The sequence below is a fragment of the Macrotis lagotis genome, chromosome X, assembly GCF_037893015.1.
Source record: "Macrotis lagotis isolate mMagLag1 chromosome X, bilby.v1.9.chrom.fasta, whole genome shotgun sequence".
NCBI lineage: Eukaryota > Metazoa > Chordata > Mammalia > Peramelemorphia > Peramelidae > Macrotis > Macrotis lagotis.
The window spans coordinates 4,828,034-4,846,591 of record NC_133666.1 but is presented as its reverse complement, the minus strand read 5'-3'; the positions used below and the strand labels follow the sequence as shown (position 1 = coordinate 4,846,591).

At 42.6% G+C, this 18,558-nt stretch overlaps 1 protein-coding gene across 2 annotated transcripts in view; it reads left to right on the top strand.

Moving 5' to 3' along the window:
- ZC3H12B (zinc finger CCCH-type containing 12B) overlaps positions 1-10,684 on the top strand; it is a 29,003-nt gene extending 18,319 nt beyond the window's left edge. For both annotated transcript variants that reach the window (XM_074201784.1, XM_074201785.1), the window contains 3 exons: positions 1,190-1,424; positions 2,466-2,572; positions 6,909-10,684. In XM_074201784.1, the coding sequence (XP_074057885.1) occupies positions 1,190-1,424; positions 2,466-2,572; positions 6,909-8,353 (1,787 nt within the window). In that variant the 3' untranslated portion in view covers positions 8,354-10,684. The remainder of the gene's footprint in view (positions 1-1,189; positions 1,425-2,465; positions 2,573-6,908) is intronic.
- The last annotated feature ends 7,874 nt before the right edge of the window (positions 10,685-18,558 follow it).

Genomic DNA, 18,558 nt, shown 5'->3' with positions numbered 1-18,558 from the left:
TTGGGGTCCCCCTGGTTTGGTCTTCCAAAATTCAGTAGTAGCCCCTCATCATGAAGATGGTTTGTAGAGAAGGCTTTATTACTGCCTTTTTTCACTTGCATTGATATCTTTGGTTTTTATTCTTCCCTTTATTCTATTCCCAAGTTTATTCCTTCTCTACCTTTGGTATGAAGAATAAAAAGGATAACTATAATCAAGTCTGCCAAGCTAATCAATCAGCACATCACTTGCAACTAACAGTGTATTCAGTATTCCATTCCCATAGCCTCGTGCCTCTGCAAAGGGGTACATTCTCTCAGCTCTTCTGTGGGGCCAAGCATAGCTGTTGTGATGTCTCAGCATTCCCTTTTTCATTGTGGTTCTTTCCCTTCTCCTTAACTGTATTTATTGGGTGAGTGAGAAAATCCCACATTAGAAATATCATAGGTTCACCAATACCCACTAGCTGGTGCTTCCCAGTGGGAGAAGGAGCTCCCCACTGTCACTGAGGGAACAATAAGTCTATGTCTGCACACCCTAGCTCTGTCCTGAAGGAGTCTGGACTCTATCTGGGTTCCCACATCTACTCTTGAGCTCTCTTTTTCAACTCTTCCATTTACCAGGCAGGCCAGGAGAGTGAAAAGAACAATGACCCAACTGGTATACCCCCTTTCTGGCCACCTCCTCTAATGGGAAAATGAGTAGATCAGCCTTTGTTGTCTCCCTCCCAGAGATGTCTGAGTGCCCAGGAAGAGGACTGACATGAAAGGACTAGGCTTCTAATTTAGAAAGCATTGCGCTCCTTGTAAACCTTCCTCTTCTTTGCCAGGTAGAGCATGTATTGAATGCCATTATGAGTCGGAATTCTGTGACCCTCTGCAGAATCACTGCTAAGAAGTGGTATAACCTGAATTTAAAACACTGTTCACTTCATTCCAAGTCCAGCATCTCTCCATTCTCTTAAGTGATTGTGGCTTTGAAAACACCCTAGAACTATGGACCACCCCATTGATGAGTTGGTTGGTTTTGCTGAAATGCTTTTCTGTTACCAAGGCTGGCTCCCTGGGAGGGAAAGAGAGAAAGGTATCTTTTCACAAATGAAGGTAATCGAAAAACAAAAGCTAGAAACATTTTTTTGAACATACATATGATCTAATGATCTTGGACTTCCGTTCTGGACTGTCTTATAGCAATCTAATCTGTTTGGCAGATCAAGATATCTTACGAAAACTGGAAAAAGAAAAGATTCTCGTCTTCACCCCATCCCGAAGAGTGCAAGGCAGGAGAGTCGTCTGCTATGATGACCGTTTCATTGTCAAGTTGGCTTTTGACTCTGATGGCATCATAGTGTCCAATGATAACTACCGGGATCTTCAGAATGAGAAGCCTGAATGGAAGAAATTCATCGAAGAGAGGCTACTGATGTTTTCCTTTGTCAATGACAAGTAGGTTCTGGGAAGAACTTTAAAAAATACTTTTAAAAGTTTTAACATTTTTAAGATTTAACAGTTTTAGCATTTTAGCATTTAACTATTTAATATTTCATTTTTTCTTTTTAATGTTTCATTTTTTAAAATTTAGAGTTCCAATTTCCTTTCTTTCCTCCAGCCCCTGCCCAATCCACAAAGGCAAGCAATAGAATATCAATTATACATTTGAAGTCATACAAAACATATTTCTATATTAGCCTTGTGGAAAAGTAAAGAGAGTGAAAAAAAGGAAACTATACTCCAGGGTTCTCTCTCCAAGCCCAGAGGACTCTTGAATGCAGTAATCACTAAGAATACATTCAGACCTTTCAATTGGGACAATTAAAGAGGTTCAAGAGATGTGGCTTCTGGATAATTTAATCATTTTATTAATAAGGTCAGCACATCATTAATAAAAGAATGCTCATTTGGCCATCTCTCTCAGACCAGCGACCCTTTATGGTGATGAACTCACATTATTTATGCCCTTCGAAGAGTAGGTATTCCTGAGGGGTGACAACATTGACTGGTTAACACAATGGAAGATGGGCTATCTTGGGTGCATAACTTAGATCACTCAAATTTTGGTCATTTTCCATCTCACTTGTTAAGACAAAAGAGAGGATTCACATTTTCCCAGACCTGTTAGAGCAAACACAATGAGTAGGAATACACCCCATTAGCCTAGACTTCTAATTTCTTTTACTGTCTGATTAGATCTTGGCCTGGGTAAATTTCTTTTATTTTTGCAAGACAATGGGGTTAAGTGGCTTGCCCAAGGCCACACAGCTAGGCAATTATTAAGTGTCTGAGGTCAGACTTGAACTCCGGTAGTCCTGACTCCAAGGCCAGTGCTCTATCCACTGTGCCACCTGGCCATCCCACTGGGTAAATTTCTAAGATAAATTTTCCACACTGGTTTTTGGATGCGGAAATAGAAAAGGGGGAAGACCTTGGTCTTGATTCAATAATTAGTTTTTAAATATGAGAGAAATAATTTCTCACACTGTCTTTCAGGTTTATGCCTCCGGATGACCCCTTAGGGCGCCATGGCCCAAGTCTGGAAAATTTCTTAAGGAAGAAACCTGTGATTCCTGAGCATAAGAAGCAGCCATGTCCATATGGTGGGTACTTAGCTGGAGGACTAAGTTATATGTCCAAGAATCCTATTAATTCTAGAACTGTCATGATTTTAACCCTTTGTGTAGTGCACCAAGCACTTTCCTCTAACAACAGCCATGGCATAGTATCATTATTCCTATTTTAGAGATGAAGACACTGAGACTTCAAGAGATTGTGATTAATGATTACTTTTTAATGTAGCATTTTTCTACATTTTGGCTTAATTACACAAAGACATTATACAAAACATTCATATGCAGATAATTAATAATAACAATAATAGCTAATGTTTTTCTGACATTCTCGAATCTACTGAGTACTTTTCTCATTAATGACCCTTCAAAGTAGGCAGTGCAAGGGTGATCATCTTCATTTGATGAGGGAATTGAGTCACAGAGGGATGAAGTGATCAGTAAATAACCCCCTGGGATGTTTTTCTCCTTTTGATTATTATTCATATCCCAGGAGGGGTGATGTGGCCTATTGGGCATCCTTAAGGCCAGAATGATTAGATATCACGTAGCACAGTGATGCTACCCAGATTACTTAACTCTCATTTCTCTGGCAATCTTCTAAGACTGTTAGTTGCAGAGTAGTTGCCAATACCCTTTGGTAGTTCTGCTCCCTAAACTAGATGAAATTGGGGAAGAGTATAGCCAAAGGATTTGACTCCAAACCCTGGCATCTGTGTGAATTTAGGAGGGTCACCTATTGTCTCTGAGTTTCAGTTTCCCCATCTGTAAAATGAGGTTGTTAGACTTGATGGCCTCTAAGATGCATTCCAAGTCTAGCTCTAGGATTCTATGTATGATCCTGAGCAAGTCCCTTCTCCTCCCTATGCCTCAATTTTCTTTTCTATAAAAATGAGGAAGTTGAATTGAATAGCTTCCAAGGACCCTTTCCACTTTAGGGTCTTACGTGTGAGACCTTCAGCAAATTGCTTAACCTCCTTAGGGTTCATTTCCCATTTGTAAAGTGATGGGGTTGAAACTTTAAATCTGGGATCTATACAGGTTACAGAACAACTCCAGGAAAATGCTCTTCCAATGCCTCAGCATAGTATGCAGGTAACATTGACAGCTGGAAGGCTCAGACAGGTCCTTCCAAGCTGGAGAAGCTTGACGTTTAGGCTCAGGGAGAGATCATATGACTGTCCTACGAGGACCAGTTTCTTTAAGCTTGGAAAAGACCATCAATCAATCAGTTAATAAACATTTTAAGTTAAAGACTCAGTGCTAATTGCACAAGAGACCAAAAGAGACAAAAGATAGTCCTGCCCTCAAGGAACTTACAGTCTAATGGAGGATACAGCATGTGCAAGCCAACATTAGACAGGATAAATAGAAAATAACGACCAGAAGGAAGGCTCTGGAATTCAAAAGGATGGCTTTCTGTAGATGGTGGGATTTTAGTTGGGACTTAAAGGAAGTCAGGGAGGGAGGTCAATAGTGAGAGCAGAGGAGGGAGACTATTCCAGGCCTGGGGGATAACCAAGAGATGGAGGCTTATTTGTGGGATCTCTAGGTCAAAGAGTAAGTGTAGGGGAGTAAAGGGTAAGAAGACTGAAAAGGTAGGGGGGGACTAGGTGATGAAGGGCTTTGAATGCCAGAGCTTTTTGTATTTGCCAATGGAGTTAATTGATTACGGGGACTGACATGATCTGACCTGTACTTTAGGAAATCTTTTTGGTGACTGAATGGAGGAAGAAGTGGAGTCAGGACCCTCCAGTAGTTATTGCAATAGTCCAGGTGTGAGGTGATGAGGGCCTGGACCAGGGTGGGGACAGTGTCAGAGGAGAGGGTATATTTGAGTGATGTTACAAAGTGAAATTGATAGCCTTGGCAACAACTTGGATATGGGGGTGGGAGGCGAGAGATAGAGAGGAGTCAGCAATGAAGCCTGCGCGGGGCTCTGAAGTAAGAGGAGGATGGTGTTACCCTCAACAATAATAGGGAAGGGAGGAGGAGCGAGAGTTTACAGGGAAGAAAAATAAGTTCTGTTTTGAACAAACTGAGCTTAAGTTTGGATATACTGAGAACATCCATTGAGATGTCTAAAAGGCAGTGGGCAATACTAGTGGACGTTAGGAGAGAGGTTTAGGACTGGATAAATACATCTGAAAATCATTCACATAGTAATGGTAATTCATCCATTGGAACCTATGAGATCACCATGGAGAGGTGGTGACTGGCACCCAACAGTTCATAGAGACCATCAACCAAATCACAAAGAGGTAGAATTGATCTGCCCCAGTCACTACAGTTAGTAGACGCTACCTACAGTCAGGACTAGAACCCAAGGCTCCAGCCTTCCACCTCCAATGCCCTTCCCATTAATTATGGCTTTGGGTTGTGTCCATATGTTAAATTCTGCCTCTGCTTCCATCTTAGCCTAAGAAGAATGGTAGAACTAGAGGCTCTTGTAGCATCATCCCCTTCACAACAAAATGCTCTAAGTGTTAAGTGAAGTAGTTTTTGGCAAGGACTTCAGAAGAGAAAATCTTGCTCTCCAAGCAGAAGGAGATCAGGTTGGCCCTTGAGTTCCTAAGGAAAATGGACCAAAATTATGATTAACAGTGCTTACTTAAGTGGCACTTGCCAAGTTAGGAGTAAAGATCTTTTTTTGACAAGGCAATGGGGTTAAGTGACTTGCCCAAGGCCACAGAGCTAGGTAATTATTAAGTATCTGAGGTTGGATTTGAACTCGGTTCTTCCTGACTCCAGGGCCAGTGCTCTATCCACTGCACCACCCAGCTGCCCCGCTTAGGTAATGATCTTTTTGTGGGTATGTAGCAGGATTCCTTAGCAATATGGGAGTCGGGGCAGCTAGGTGGCGTGCCCTGGAGTCAGGAGTACCTGGGTTCAAATCTGGTCTCAGACACTTAATAATTACCTAGCTGTGTGGCCTTGGGCAAGCCACTTAACCCCGTTTGCCTTACAAAAAACTAAAAAAAAAATTGGGGAGTCCGTCTCCCTGCACAAGCCCCAACATTGGACCCTTGGTGAGAAGTGTCCAATGACTGTCAACCAGTCATAGAATCTCAGAGTTAGACTGTCTCAAGAACTCGGGAAGTCTAGTTCCTTTTGCTGATGTAGGACTCTCTTTTACAGAATCAAAAATTTGCCCTCTCATCTCTAACCCTCCCAAAATTCAATGAAGAGAACTTTGGACTTTGAATACAAGGCCCTGATTCCCATCCTAGCTGGGTGACACTGGATAACTTATGTCCCCTCTCTATGCCTCACTAGCTTTGTCTGTGAAATTGGAATAATGATTCTCACACCACCTGTTTACCAAGCTTGTGAGAAACTTTGGTAGCAGCCTTAGAACACCAGGGACATAGGCATCATCAGCCATAATTGGCAGTCATCTTTGCTTCTAACGAGTACTAGCCAATTTGCATGGAGCACCTTTTTATGATCTTTTCAGTCTAACCTTCTAAAGATCTGCTGTTACGATCCAAGATTTAGAGCCACAAGTGATCTTAGAAGTCTAATTCCTCATTGTTTGGTCTGAAGTCTATGGGAAATGAGATGGCTTTCCCCAAGGCCACCTAGGTAGTAAGCTTCAGAGGTAGGATTTGAATCCAAGTCCATTGGGGTCAGAACTGATGGTTTTCCTCTGTATCATGGTGCTTCCCAAATTTTCCTGCCTAGGTAAGGTCATTACTATTTCAATCTAGAATGTGTTTTGAGCCTTTATTGAATGTGCTTATAGTTTCTGCCATCTCTTCAGAGAAGCTTCTGAATCACAGGTAGAGGAAGCTGGCTACAAGTTTTAGATCTGGAAGGGTTCTTTAGTCCAGTCTGCCCCCAGCCCCTGTTTTACACATGAGGACACAGAGAGGTTAAGTGACTTTCCCACAACCATCATGGTGGCACTGTCAAGGTCCTCTGATCTCAAATCCATGCTCTTTTCCTTGTGCCACATGATTGAGCTCTCATGATACACATGAGACTGTGGGAGATGATACTTGGTTTTTGCTTGACCCATGTGTGAAGAGATTCGAAGGGAAACAAATTTCAGCTTCCCCTCCAAAGTGAGAGTGGAGGGAGGATGTTGGGAGATCGAAAGGAGAGGGGAATTTCCTAACAAGAGCCATCCAATGATAGTCTCTTGTCTTTTGGGTAGTGATGAAGGTTTACCAGCAAGACTGGGTGACTGGCTTTCAGGAGCTGTTCAGAGGAAATCCATGCCCCAGGCAGGCCATTACACCTGACTGACCTCTGAGATCTCATCTAGCTAGAATGTATTATGGTGCTATGGCCACCATCTTGGAATATGCTGAAGGAGGGCCTAGGTCATTGCTCAATCTTATTCTGAGTCACTATTTTTCAGGCAAAAAGTGCACATATGGCCACAAGTGTAAATACTACCACCCTGAGCGTGCCAACCAGCCACAGCGGGCGGTGGCAGATGAGCTCCGCATCAGTGCCAAGCTGTCAGCTATCAAAACCATGAGCGAGGGAGCATTAGCCAAGGGCAGCAGTGTGGCCCCAGCACCCACTTCTAAGAATGAAGCCAGCTCTGAAGGGAAGCGTGCTGCTCCCAAACGCCAGTCAGATCCCAGCATCCGGTCTGTGGCTGTGGAAACAGAAGAGAGGCTGCCTATCATTCGGAAACCAGAGACTAACTCGGCCCCCTCCCTGGTGACAGCACTGAGTGTCCCCACGCTTCCCCCTTCTAAGAGCCATGCTGCAGGTGCCCTGAACACCCGTTCTGCAAGCAGCCCGGTGCCTGGTTCCTCACCGTTCACCCATCAAAAATCTTCCCTGGAACACGCAGCCAGTATGCAATACCCACCCATCCTGGTCACCAATAGCCATGGCACCTCTGTTGGCTACACAGAGCAGTATCCCAAGTATGAGTCTTTGGGGGACCATGGCTACTACTCGTTGATGAATGACTTCTCCAACCTAGGCATCAACAGCGGCCGTGGTGCAGAGTACTACGGGGCTGAGCATGACCGACATGCACGCACCATGTATTCTCGCAATGCCAGCCCCTGCCATGACAAACACATGAGCCATACAAGTAGTGATCCTTATTCCTCATACAGTGATTTATATTTGGGTGTAGTAGATGCCAGTCGGGAAGATGCTATGAAGGTGAACCGATCGTGCTCACAAAACCATCTCCAGACTTTTTCACATGGTTACCATGAAGCCTTAACAAGAGTACAGAGTTATGGTCCAGATGAACCCAAGCAGGGTCCCCACAAGCACCCAGTGCCCCGGTTAGTGTTGCATGCCCAACACCCAGTAGTGGGAGCCCGAGCTACTTGTTCCGGAGATTACCCTCTGCCCCAGAGCATCCACCCCCCAAGCACAGCTCCACCAGGCCGAGCATTGGTGATGACACGGATGGATAGCATTTCTGACTCCCGCCTCTATGATGGCAACCCAATGAGGCAGAGGCGGCCACCCCTGTGCAGGGAGCAGCATGCCAGCTGGGACCCTCTGCCCTATCCTACTGCTGCCGACTCCTATAACTACCACTCTTATCCTTTGAGCACCAACCTTGTGCAGCCCTGTTACGAGTCGGTCATGGTAAGGAGCATGCCAGAAAAGATGGAGCAGATCTGGAGAAATCCCTGGGTTGGGATGTGTGGCCAGCCAAGGGAGCATCATATGATCCCTGAGCACCAGTATCAGACCTATAAGAATCTCTGCAACATTTTCCCAGTTGGCATCGTCCTCTCAGTGATGGAGAAGAATCCTCATATGACTGATGCGCAGCAGCTGGCAGCTATAATTGTGGCCAAGTTGAGATCAGGACGCTAATGGGGGCACTTCGTCTCCCTTCCCGGGGGGTGAGCCATCTGGGAAGAAGAGAAGATATTGGGGGGGGGAAGTGACTAAGTAGAAAAAGCCCTCTTGGGAATCCCATGACTAATGTTCTACTCATTGATTCTGTACAGGAAAAACTATGTCAATGGTATACTGAAGGCAAAGGCGGAGAGCACCCAAAGCACATTGTGGTGGACACAGATTGTTATTTTAGGGTTATTTTAAAGTAGGGATTTCAAAAGCTGTGTGAAAGGCAATGCACAGAGAGTTGGCCATCTGATATCCTTAATGAACCAAATGGGATCATAGTTCACCCTCAAATTCTGTAAGTGCAAGCCTATTGTCAGCACTTATGTGGCATGTTTGAATTTGTATTTTCTGGGGTGTGTTATGTGTATATTTCTCTATATAGATGCATATATATATATATGTACATACATATATATATATAAATACTATTTTCTTTTGAGATATAGATGTACTCATCTATATCAGTGTGTGTGTCTATATGATAAGTGTGTATACATATATCTGCATATGTGCACACACACACACACACACACACACACACACACACACACACACACACAATATCTTGGGAAACAAGCTCTGCATGACCCTGAACCTACCCTCAGCCATGTAGGTATAGAGGCCGACTGGGCCATCTTTGTTGCATCTAACATTAGCAAAGAGTATCAAAGTGGAAGGGGCTCACCAGCAGTGGGGGGAGATTGCTGTGTTTGGTGACTTAACAGACCAGCTTCCACCCCCTCCCACAGCCCTTTGCATTTTTTCAAATGTCAACCCCTTGTTGACATTTCTTTAACAACTGAAGTCTCTCAAGACTTCACTTGCAGCATCCATCTTTGGAAGAACTGAAGAAAGTGGTTCTTGGTTCCCGGGCATCCCACATGGATGCCATGGATCTCTGGAGTTTAGAGGGTTCCTGTCAAAAATCAAATACCATCACATGACCTAGTAGGTGACATACTTCCAGTACAAAGCTGGAAAATTTCAAACAAGTATTAAAGCTTCACTGGCAAACCTGCCCTCATCTGACTGGCCAGTTCTGTATTATTCACTCCCTCTGGGGTGAACTGGACACTCCTAGATAGCTGGGAGGGTCCTTTGAAGAAGGGCAACAATCAGAATAGAACTGACTGGCTTTGAAGGAACCTCAGAAACCATCCAGGGAGCCCCCTTGCTTTACATATGAGACATCTAAGGTTCTGAGTGGGGCTCCAAGTTGTCCATAGTTCCACAGTTGATAAGTGGTAGAAGAGCTGAGGTTGGATCCTGTTTCCTAGTCCCGGTCTAACACAAATTCCTCTCCACTGCCCAGCCTCTCAGCGGGGCAGAGTGTGTGTGTGTGTGTCATTGGACAACAGGACCAATCATTGGTGTCATGGCACTCTCCCGGAGACCCGAAGCAGGGTATTTTCCAGGCAGAAACAGCCGAACTTGGGGAAGATAGAGCTTTCATCTCTGACTTGCCATCAGGTAGCTTAGTTTCTCACTCTAGGTCCACACACCAAAGGTGTACAATTTGCCTAGTGATATTTTTCAAATGCATTACTTGGGAAGGGGTGGGGGTGGGGGGCATGGCTTGTGCAATTTGTATTTTGCTCAGGGTGGAATCATTTGTAGCAAAATGCCTCCAGCAGAGGCATCCATTGGGTTTTTTTTGGTTGGGTTTTTTTTTTCTTTAGGCTGCACTGAATGGATGCTCTTTTTTGAATCTAATGTATATTTCAACATTTTGAGCCAGCTCTGGAGTTTGGGAGCTGGAAATTGCTTACTTCCTACTGTAGTTTTTTCATGAAAGTTGAGAAGGCCTCTGCTGGGCCTTTTGTCTCTTCATGAGAAGGTGTGACACTGCCTAAATGTTTCTTACTGTGAAACACACGGATCGTGAGGCTGCTGTTAGGGTTGTTTCTGGTATTTTGATAAAGGCTTCGTGTGCTGCTTTTTGGTCCTCTGTCCTTGCCCTGAGCAACTGCCCAGATCACTCCCAGCATGACTTTTCAGCTCCCACCATTTACAGAGGAGGATGATCAGTTCTAATTCTGATTCTGTCCCCAAATTTGTGTGTTCTTTCCATCCCTCAACTGAAATAAATCACCCTTTGGAATGTCATTCATGTAGAAAATATATTCTGTCCAACAATGAAGGAGGCAAGAGAGTTGGGGTCTTGACCCAATACGTAAACTTGCACTCCCTACTTCACTGAATTGTGATGAAAGTGATCCACCTTGAATCTGAAAAGTACAGGAGCAATGGGAGTGAGATTATTATTAATGATTCCATAAAAACTTCTTATTGTGACTCACACGTTTATGTATTTCTCATTGACGCCATTTCATATAAGATCAATCGATACGATAGTGGTAGTGACAAAACTGACAAAATCAAAAGATGATACTGCCTTCGTTGCCTAAATAGTTGACTTCATGAAATTAAAAATCCTAAAGTTTTGGCTGCCTGAGCATGGGCAGCTCTAGTCATTCAAAGATCTGTAAAACCCAATTCGTCCCATTACCTTCCATTCTTGGAAAAGGCAAAGGCACTGAATGAAAACATATTTATAAACTGCCTCATCTCCCACCCTCTACACTCCATCTTCCTTTTCACCAACATTTGTATTTTCTGACCTCCAGCAACTTTTCATTCCCACCGCTTTTCAACTTCCACCCAACATCCCCACATCTCCACAGCATGTGCGGATCCAAGCGGCTGAGAGCGACACCTCAAATATCCAGAAATGACCTTTTGTTTGTTGATACAAATTGTATCTCTTTTTTTCTTGATTGTATAAAACAACAAGCTTGTAAAAAACTAGTTCCAGTATCTCTCGTTTCTGTCCCCAATGTTTGTGACACTGTGTGTCACCCCGACCTAGCGCAGGGGTAATTTTTATTTACAGGGCTTTTTTCTTTACAAACGGCACTTGTAGTTGACAGACAAACTGAAACAACTTTTCCAGTCCCCTTTGGTACTGTGTTCACAGCTATCCAGTATATAGTTTGGAGCACGATATTGTCTGAGTTCTCTTTATTCAGCTCAATGTGATCATTGCAGAGGGGATGCTCTGTAACAAATGAATCACCCATCTGCAGGTGTTTAATGATGACACCCTATAGCCAAGATGGCCACAAGCCTGGCTTGGATTCTTGGCAGGTGGGGTTTCATTGCAATGGGGACTTTTTGATAAATAAGCATGTAAAGAACATTTGTCCCCCTCAGCTGGCTTGATCATATGGTCAAGCTCATGACCAGGGGCCTTCAGAGCCCTTTTTGCTACTCTGAAGGAGCTAACACTTGCATGCCCTTTGGCCCTTGCTCTGGGACATGGTAGGGGTCTAAACTTCCTCCCTGCTACATCTTGGGCCAGTCTGACAGGATGCTCCTGCCTGTTCAGGCCTTTACTTTGTGGGGTGTGGGATCTTTGGGGTTTGTTCTTCCTCCTCCTCTACTTCCACGATACAGGAGGGAGACGTGGGGATCTGGAGCATCCTCCCTGACACTGGGGTTCCCTTTTGCTAAAACAGCTGAGAGAGGCTAGGAACCTTTAAAGAGGTCCTGAGCTGGCCTTCCTGGTTAGAGTGAAGGCAGCTGCCAAGGATGGGGTTAACTTAGAGACATTCTCTCCCATCTTCTCTCTTTGGAGTAGCAGCAGAACACACCCTTTCACTTTTTCTCTCAGTGGATCCCCATTTTTCTATTTTCAGAACAAACCTCTTTATATAATCCCAGCCACTTTGACCTCCAGCTTACCTCTTTGTGCTGGGGTCTCTTCTAAGATAGAAGAGAAAAGAGCTGATCTCTAGAACCCCTCAGTCAACCATCTCAGTTCCCCTGTAAATATGGGCCTTTGTATAGACCCTCTTTTTGGAGACTGGTATCAAAACACATTTTCTTTCTTTTAGTATGTGCACCAGGTCCAGGAGGTAGAAAACATTAGATGTGCTGAGTTCTCTAAACACCCCTGCTCAGATCTTCCTCACTAGGTTATCTTTACTTACTCCTTTAATCTTGGACCTTTCCTTACATCTCCTAGCTTTTGAAGAACATGGGTAATCTTCTATGAGAACAGCACTAGAGGGGCTAGAAATTGGCACCAACCCAATATCTTTCTTGAACTTGCCCTCATCCATTATCCAATGCCCCAACAATTAGTGGCCACATGTCCTCCTATTAGAGCTTTAGTGCATTGTATACGTGGACACGTAATCTGACTATGATTGGTCCTGGTGCTTGTTTTCTTGAGTTCTGGTATTTTTGCTTGCTCCATCTGTTAAATTAAATGTTACTGTGTAATTGTTGTAAACTTTTATGAAATCTCTTTGGGTTCTTTGGTTAACCCAAACATAATGTAAGTCTCAATGACAAGAGCGACAACGACAAAGCCAAACACATGCACACTCCAAAAACCCAACTGCCCACAAACACCCACAGGTGAGTGCGAACGACAACAAAGTGAATCCCGACTTGGGTGTTTGTCAATCCCTCTGACGCATGCATGGCGAGGCTTTTTTTCCCATACTGCATGGCAAATCCCCGCTAGCCTGGGTGTGCTGTGAAGCGCTCTTTCTCAAGGTTCTAATTTATTTTAAGTTTTCATGATGGAGAGATACTGTATGGTTGATGCCACCTGTGAACCATGCTGCTCCTTCCTACCATATAAAATTTTTGGTTAAAATTCACTGACTTCCATCTCTGTTTCTTTAAGACAAAATTGAAAGGGGGGATGGGGAACCTCATAGGTGGGCAGAGGTCAAATCAGTGCCATTTGGCAGAATTTGAAGAAAACATTTTGCAGCGCTCTAGGAAGAAACATAAGAAGTCCAGTTCATCACAGATCTAGAATTAGCAGAGAACTCAAAGGCCATTCAAGCCCTCATTTTACAGATAAAGGCAGCAAGGGCTAGGGTTATAGAGGATCCTTGATCTATAGCTGTTATCCCTGCACATGACAGAGGAGTTAACCTGAGGCCCAAGGATCATAAAGCAAGCCAAGATGAGACCAATTCTCCTGATTTGCAGCACTGGGACAATAGAACCACTACTGACTACATTGGTAATTTTTCTACTGCCAGAAATCCCTTCCTTTCCCCTCTTGCCTGTGTCAATTCTCCTTATGCCCTCAGTTTGTTCCAGAGGCAATGACTGCAAGTCCTCAGTCAACAGGAAAGAAAATTAGGTGTCTTCTGGTCCCAGCTTCAGCACTGCTGAGTCACAATGCTGAGTTATACTCTACAGGTACCAAGATGATGGAAGCTCAAAGCCTGCCCTCAAGGATCTTACTTCAGAGTAAGGGAAGTGAATGTTCTGTGTCATCCATGCAGTGTGAGGCTTCCCATCCTCCCCTTGGACAGTTAGAGGGATAGGGACTAGCCCTGTGATCTCACTGCTATAAGTATTCGTGAGTTCCAGGTATACACTCTACCCATGCAGGTCCGTACCTTCTCTGCAATTCAATCAGGAAGTTACTTAGCAAACATGTGTCAGAGGTAAAGTTTGAGCTCAGGTCTTCATAATTAAAAAGACAGCTCTCGGAACTCTCCCATGAAACCCTTTCATAAGAGAACATCATGGTGGGGCAGCTAGGTGGTTCAGTGGATAGAGCACCAGCCCTGGAGTCAGGACTACCTGAGTTCAAATCTGTCCTCAGACACTTAATAATTACCTAGCTGTGTGGCCTTGGGCAAGTCACTTAACCCATTGCCTTGGGAAAAAAAACAGAAAGAGAGAGAGAACACCGTGGTGATGAGTTTCTTTGTAATTAGCTTAAGTGGTACTAGCATGAGCAACATACAGTCTGTTACTAAGTCTGTGCTCAGTCTACCTTCCAGCTTGGTAGGGTGATATGGGCATGTTCCTGAAGAACTAGAGTACAACTATCATGTGACTAAATTGGAGACCAGGCAGGCAGATGGTGATCACCCTTCTCCTTTTCCTTGACCCCTTCCTCCCCTTGGGGCCGTGACCTTGACCCCACCTCATCAGAAGAGAGAGAGGAGAATGAGGGATGCCCACAATCAGCTGTCCAGAATCATTTGCCTGGATAAACCCTGGTAAATGGACTTTCTCTGGCCTGAGATGCTGCAAATATGAATCAAGCCAGAAATCATGCTCTGGCAAAACACCACAGGTTTCTATTTGTCCCCCTCCCAACCATTCCCAGTTACCTTTCTCCAATCAAATAGTAGCACAAATAATTAAGCAGTACGGGCAGTTGAAGCTTGAGACAAGCCAACAAACCTTCCAAGATCAAGAGGAAAGGAAAGAGAAGGAACAGGGAGAAAGAAGGAAAGATATAGGTATCTGCAATCTGAAAGGGTTTCAAGAGCACAAGATCCAACCTTATTTGACCTTGCTCCTGGGACTGACAACAACTCTTCATGGCAGTTTCTCCATGGGACCAGTGTTTTCCCTTCTTGTGCCTTCTTACCTTCCTCATTCTAGAAGTTCAAAGAATGGGAGGTGTGGCTTAGGACGCAAAATCAATCCCTAGCCCCACTGGTCTCAAGGTCAGAGCAAAACTCCCCAGGGGTCATAGAGGAAGAGAAGTCTGGGAGATTGTTGCCCAAACATCATCCTTAACATCCTGATTTCAACAGTAGCTATGATACACATGGTCAAGATGGTCTTACATTAGGTAACATACTAAGTAATACCATCCAAGAGATTCAACTACAGCAGGTATTTTACAAAGCACTTTATAAGTTGTGTAACACTTTGCTTAAAAAGGCCAGGGTCTCCCACACCATCCAGGGCTCTATCTTCAGTTGTCTTGATTCATATCTGGGCACTGGACCCAGATGGTTCAGGAGGAGAAGGTGAGACTGATGACTTTGCACAAACCCAATTCATTCAAATCTAACTCCTTGATGTCATGGACAAACAACAGCAGCAACAATATTTTGTCCACAGGTGTCTCTTTTGAGTCTCACAATTCTGAGATTGTGACCAAAAGCATTGACTCCATTTTATGGATGAAACAGGCTCAGAGGTGAAGTGATCCTAAGTCAGATACCAACCTCACTGATGTAAGACCAACCTCAGTGATGTAAGGGTGGGGGAAGGAAAGGAGGAAAGCTTCCCAAAAGAAGTGGCATCCTAAAAGGATGAGTGGAATTTCAACAGCCTGCAATCACAGGGAAAGAAATTTCAGGACTAGGGGATGATGCAAGCAAAGAGAGAGGTGGTAGAATAGAGGAAAAACATAACAGCTCCTCTCTAGCATTGTAAAGTTCACAAAGTATTTCTTTGCAACAGTCCTTGAGAAGGGTTAATGTAAGTCTAATCCCCATTTTACAGAAGAGGAAACAGAAGGTACAAAAGGGAAGAAGGCATTTAATTGCCTACTATGTGCTAGATAAGCACTGTGCTAAGTGCTTTAAGAAAAGTTTTAATTGATTCTCACAACTCTGTAAGGAAGATACAATTATGATTATAATTTTATACATGGAGAAACTGAGGCACGGAGAGGTTAGCTTGCCCAGGGTTATTCAGAGTGTAACTATCTGAGACTGGATTTGAATTCAGGTCTTCCTGTCTCCAGGTCCCGTGTTCTAACCTCTGTGCCTATTCACTTGCCCGAGTGAAACAACTTGCTTAGAGCTTGATGTTGTGGAAAGTTAGGAAGAGCAGAGAAGAGAATAGGGGTAGCATGGCAAGGTCCCAGTCATTGTAGAACTGGTAAGTGGCAGAGCCAGGATCGGAACCCTGATCTTCTGACTCTTAATTCCATTCTTCCCCAAAAAGCTAACCACTGACTATTTTCAGAGTTTTAAAACTTTATCTTACCCTTTTCTACTCATACGGTGTTTTGGGAAGTCTGCATTTCCCCTCTGCTAGTGCTAGATCCACACTTAGAATGGCAACTTAGCTAGGGTTACCTTAGAGGCTCAAGGGGAAGCCTTGAAATTGTCTTTTGCTACCTTCTCTTTATTGACTTGAGAGGAAGAATGCACCTTCTTCACAAATGGGCAGTGAATGTCTTCCTGAACACTTTTTTGTGGGTCACCTCAGTGGTACGGATTAGTCTCACCACCCAGTCTGACTGGGCCAACCTCCTCAAATGTATTGAGACTGGAAGAGGGCATTTCTGCACTGGAAAGAACCAAAGCTGAATGGCAAGCTTTCAAAGAAGCTGTTTAGATGATACCATTGTGCACAGAGCACCAGGCCTGGATCAGGAACATCTGAGTTTAAATCCCATCTCAGATTGGGTGAGACAAGTTATTAGTCTCAGTTTCTTCAACTGTAAAATGGAGAAAATTGAATAGGGGAAAAGGGGATATACTTTTTTCTCAGTGTTGCATGTCACCTACATAAAAATGAACCATGTATTAGGGTATAAAAACCTCACACTCCATTGCAGAAAGGCAGAAATACTATATGCAGCCTTTTCGGATCATGAGGCCAGAAAAATTACATATATTAAAGGATCATGGAAAGATAGACTAAAAATTAATCCTTTAGGATTCTTTAGAATGAGTGGGTCAAACAACAAATCAGAAAAACAATCAAAAATTTTATAAAAAAAAATGACAATAATGAGGAAACATGCCAAAATTTATGGGATGTAGCCAAAGCAATACTTATGGGAAATTGTAGATCTCTAAATGCTTATAATCAATTAAATAGAGAAAGAACAGATCAATGAATTGGCATGCAGTTAAAAAGCTAGAAAAAGGACAAATTAAAAATCCCCAATTAAAAACCAAATTAGAAATCCTGAAAATCAAAAGAGAGATTTACAAAATTGAAAGTCAGAAAATTATTGAACTATTGAATTAAAACTAAGATCTGGTTTTATAAAAACAAATAAAATAGATTAACCTTTGATTAATCTGATTTAAAAAAAATAAATTATCAGTATCAAAAATGAATAGGGTAGGGTAGCTAGGTGGCCTAGTGAATTAAGTACGGGCCCTGGCAATAGAAGAACCTAAGTTCAAATCTTGCCTTAGACACTTACTAGTTGTGTGACCCTGGAAGAGTCACTTAAATTCAATTGCCTCCAAAAACAAACAAAAAAAAAATGAAAAGGGTGAACTTGCCACCAATAAAGAATTCAAGCAATAATTAGGAGTTATTTTGACCAACTGTATGGCAATAAATCTGACAATTTCAATAAGACAAATGAATATTTATAAAAATACAAATTGCCCACATTTATGGAAGAGGAAATAAAATCCTTTAGAAAAAGATATTGAACAAGCCATTAATAAACTCCCTAATTAAAAAAAAATCTCCAGGGCCACTTGGATTTTCAAGTGAATTCTATCAAATATTTAAAGGACAATTAGTTCCAATGCTGTTAAAACCTATTTGAAAAAACAGGTGGAGTCCTACTAAATTCCTTTTTTGACCTAAATATGGTACTGATATCTAAATAAGGATGAGCCAAAATGGAGGGAAAAAACTATCGACCAATTTCCCTAATAGATATCTATGCAAACTTTTGAAATAAAATATTAGCAAAAAGATTACAGCAATTTATCACTAGGATATTCTGTGACCAGATGTGATTTATACCCCAAAATGCAGAACTAGTTCAATATTTGTAAAATCATCAACACAATTGACCATATCAATAGCAAAACTGATTATCATCTCAATAGACATAGAAACAACTTTTGACAATACACCACTGATTCTTATTAATAACACTCGACAGCATAGAAATAAATGGAATTTTTCTTAAAATGATAAACAGTATTCATCTAAAGGAATTAGTCAATATTATATGTAATGGTGATGAGCTAGAAGCCTTTCCAGTAAGATCAGGAGTGAAACAAGGATGCCCATTATCACCACTCTTATTCAATATTGTACTAGAAATATTGACAATAAGAAAAGAAAATTGAAGTAATTAGAACAGGCAATGATGAAATAATGCTTTCCCTCTTTACAGATGATATGATGGTTTTCTTAGAGTATCCTAGAGAATCAACTAAAAATGACTTGAAATAATTAACTTTAGCAAAGTTGCATGATATAAAATAAATCCACATAAATCATCAACATTTCAAAATCTTACCAACAAAGCCCAACAGCAAGAGACAGAAAGAGAAATTCCATTTAAAGTAACTACACAACAGAAAATACTTCGGATTCTATATGCTAAGACAAATTTGGGAAACTATAGGAATATAATTACAAAATACTTTTCACACAATTAAAGTCAG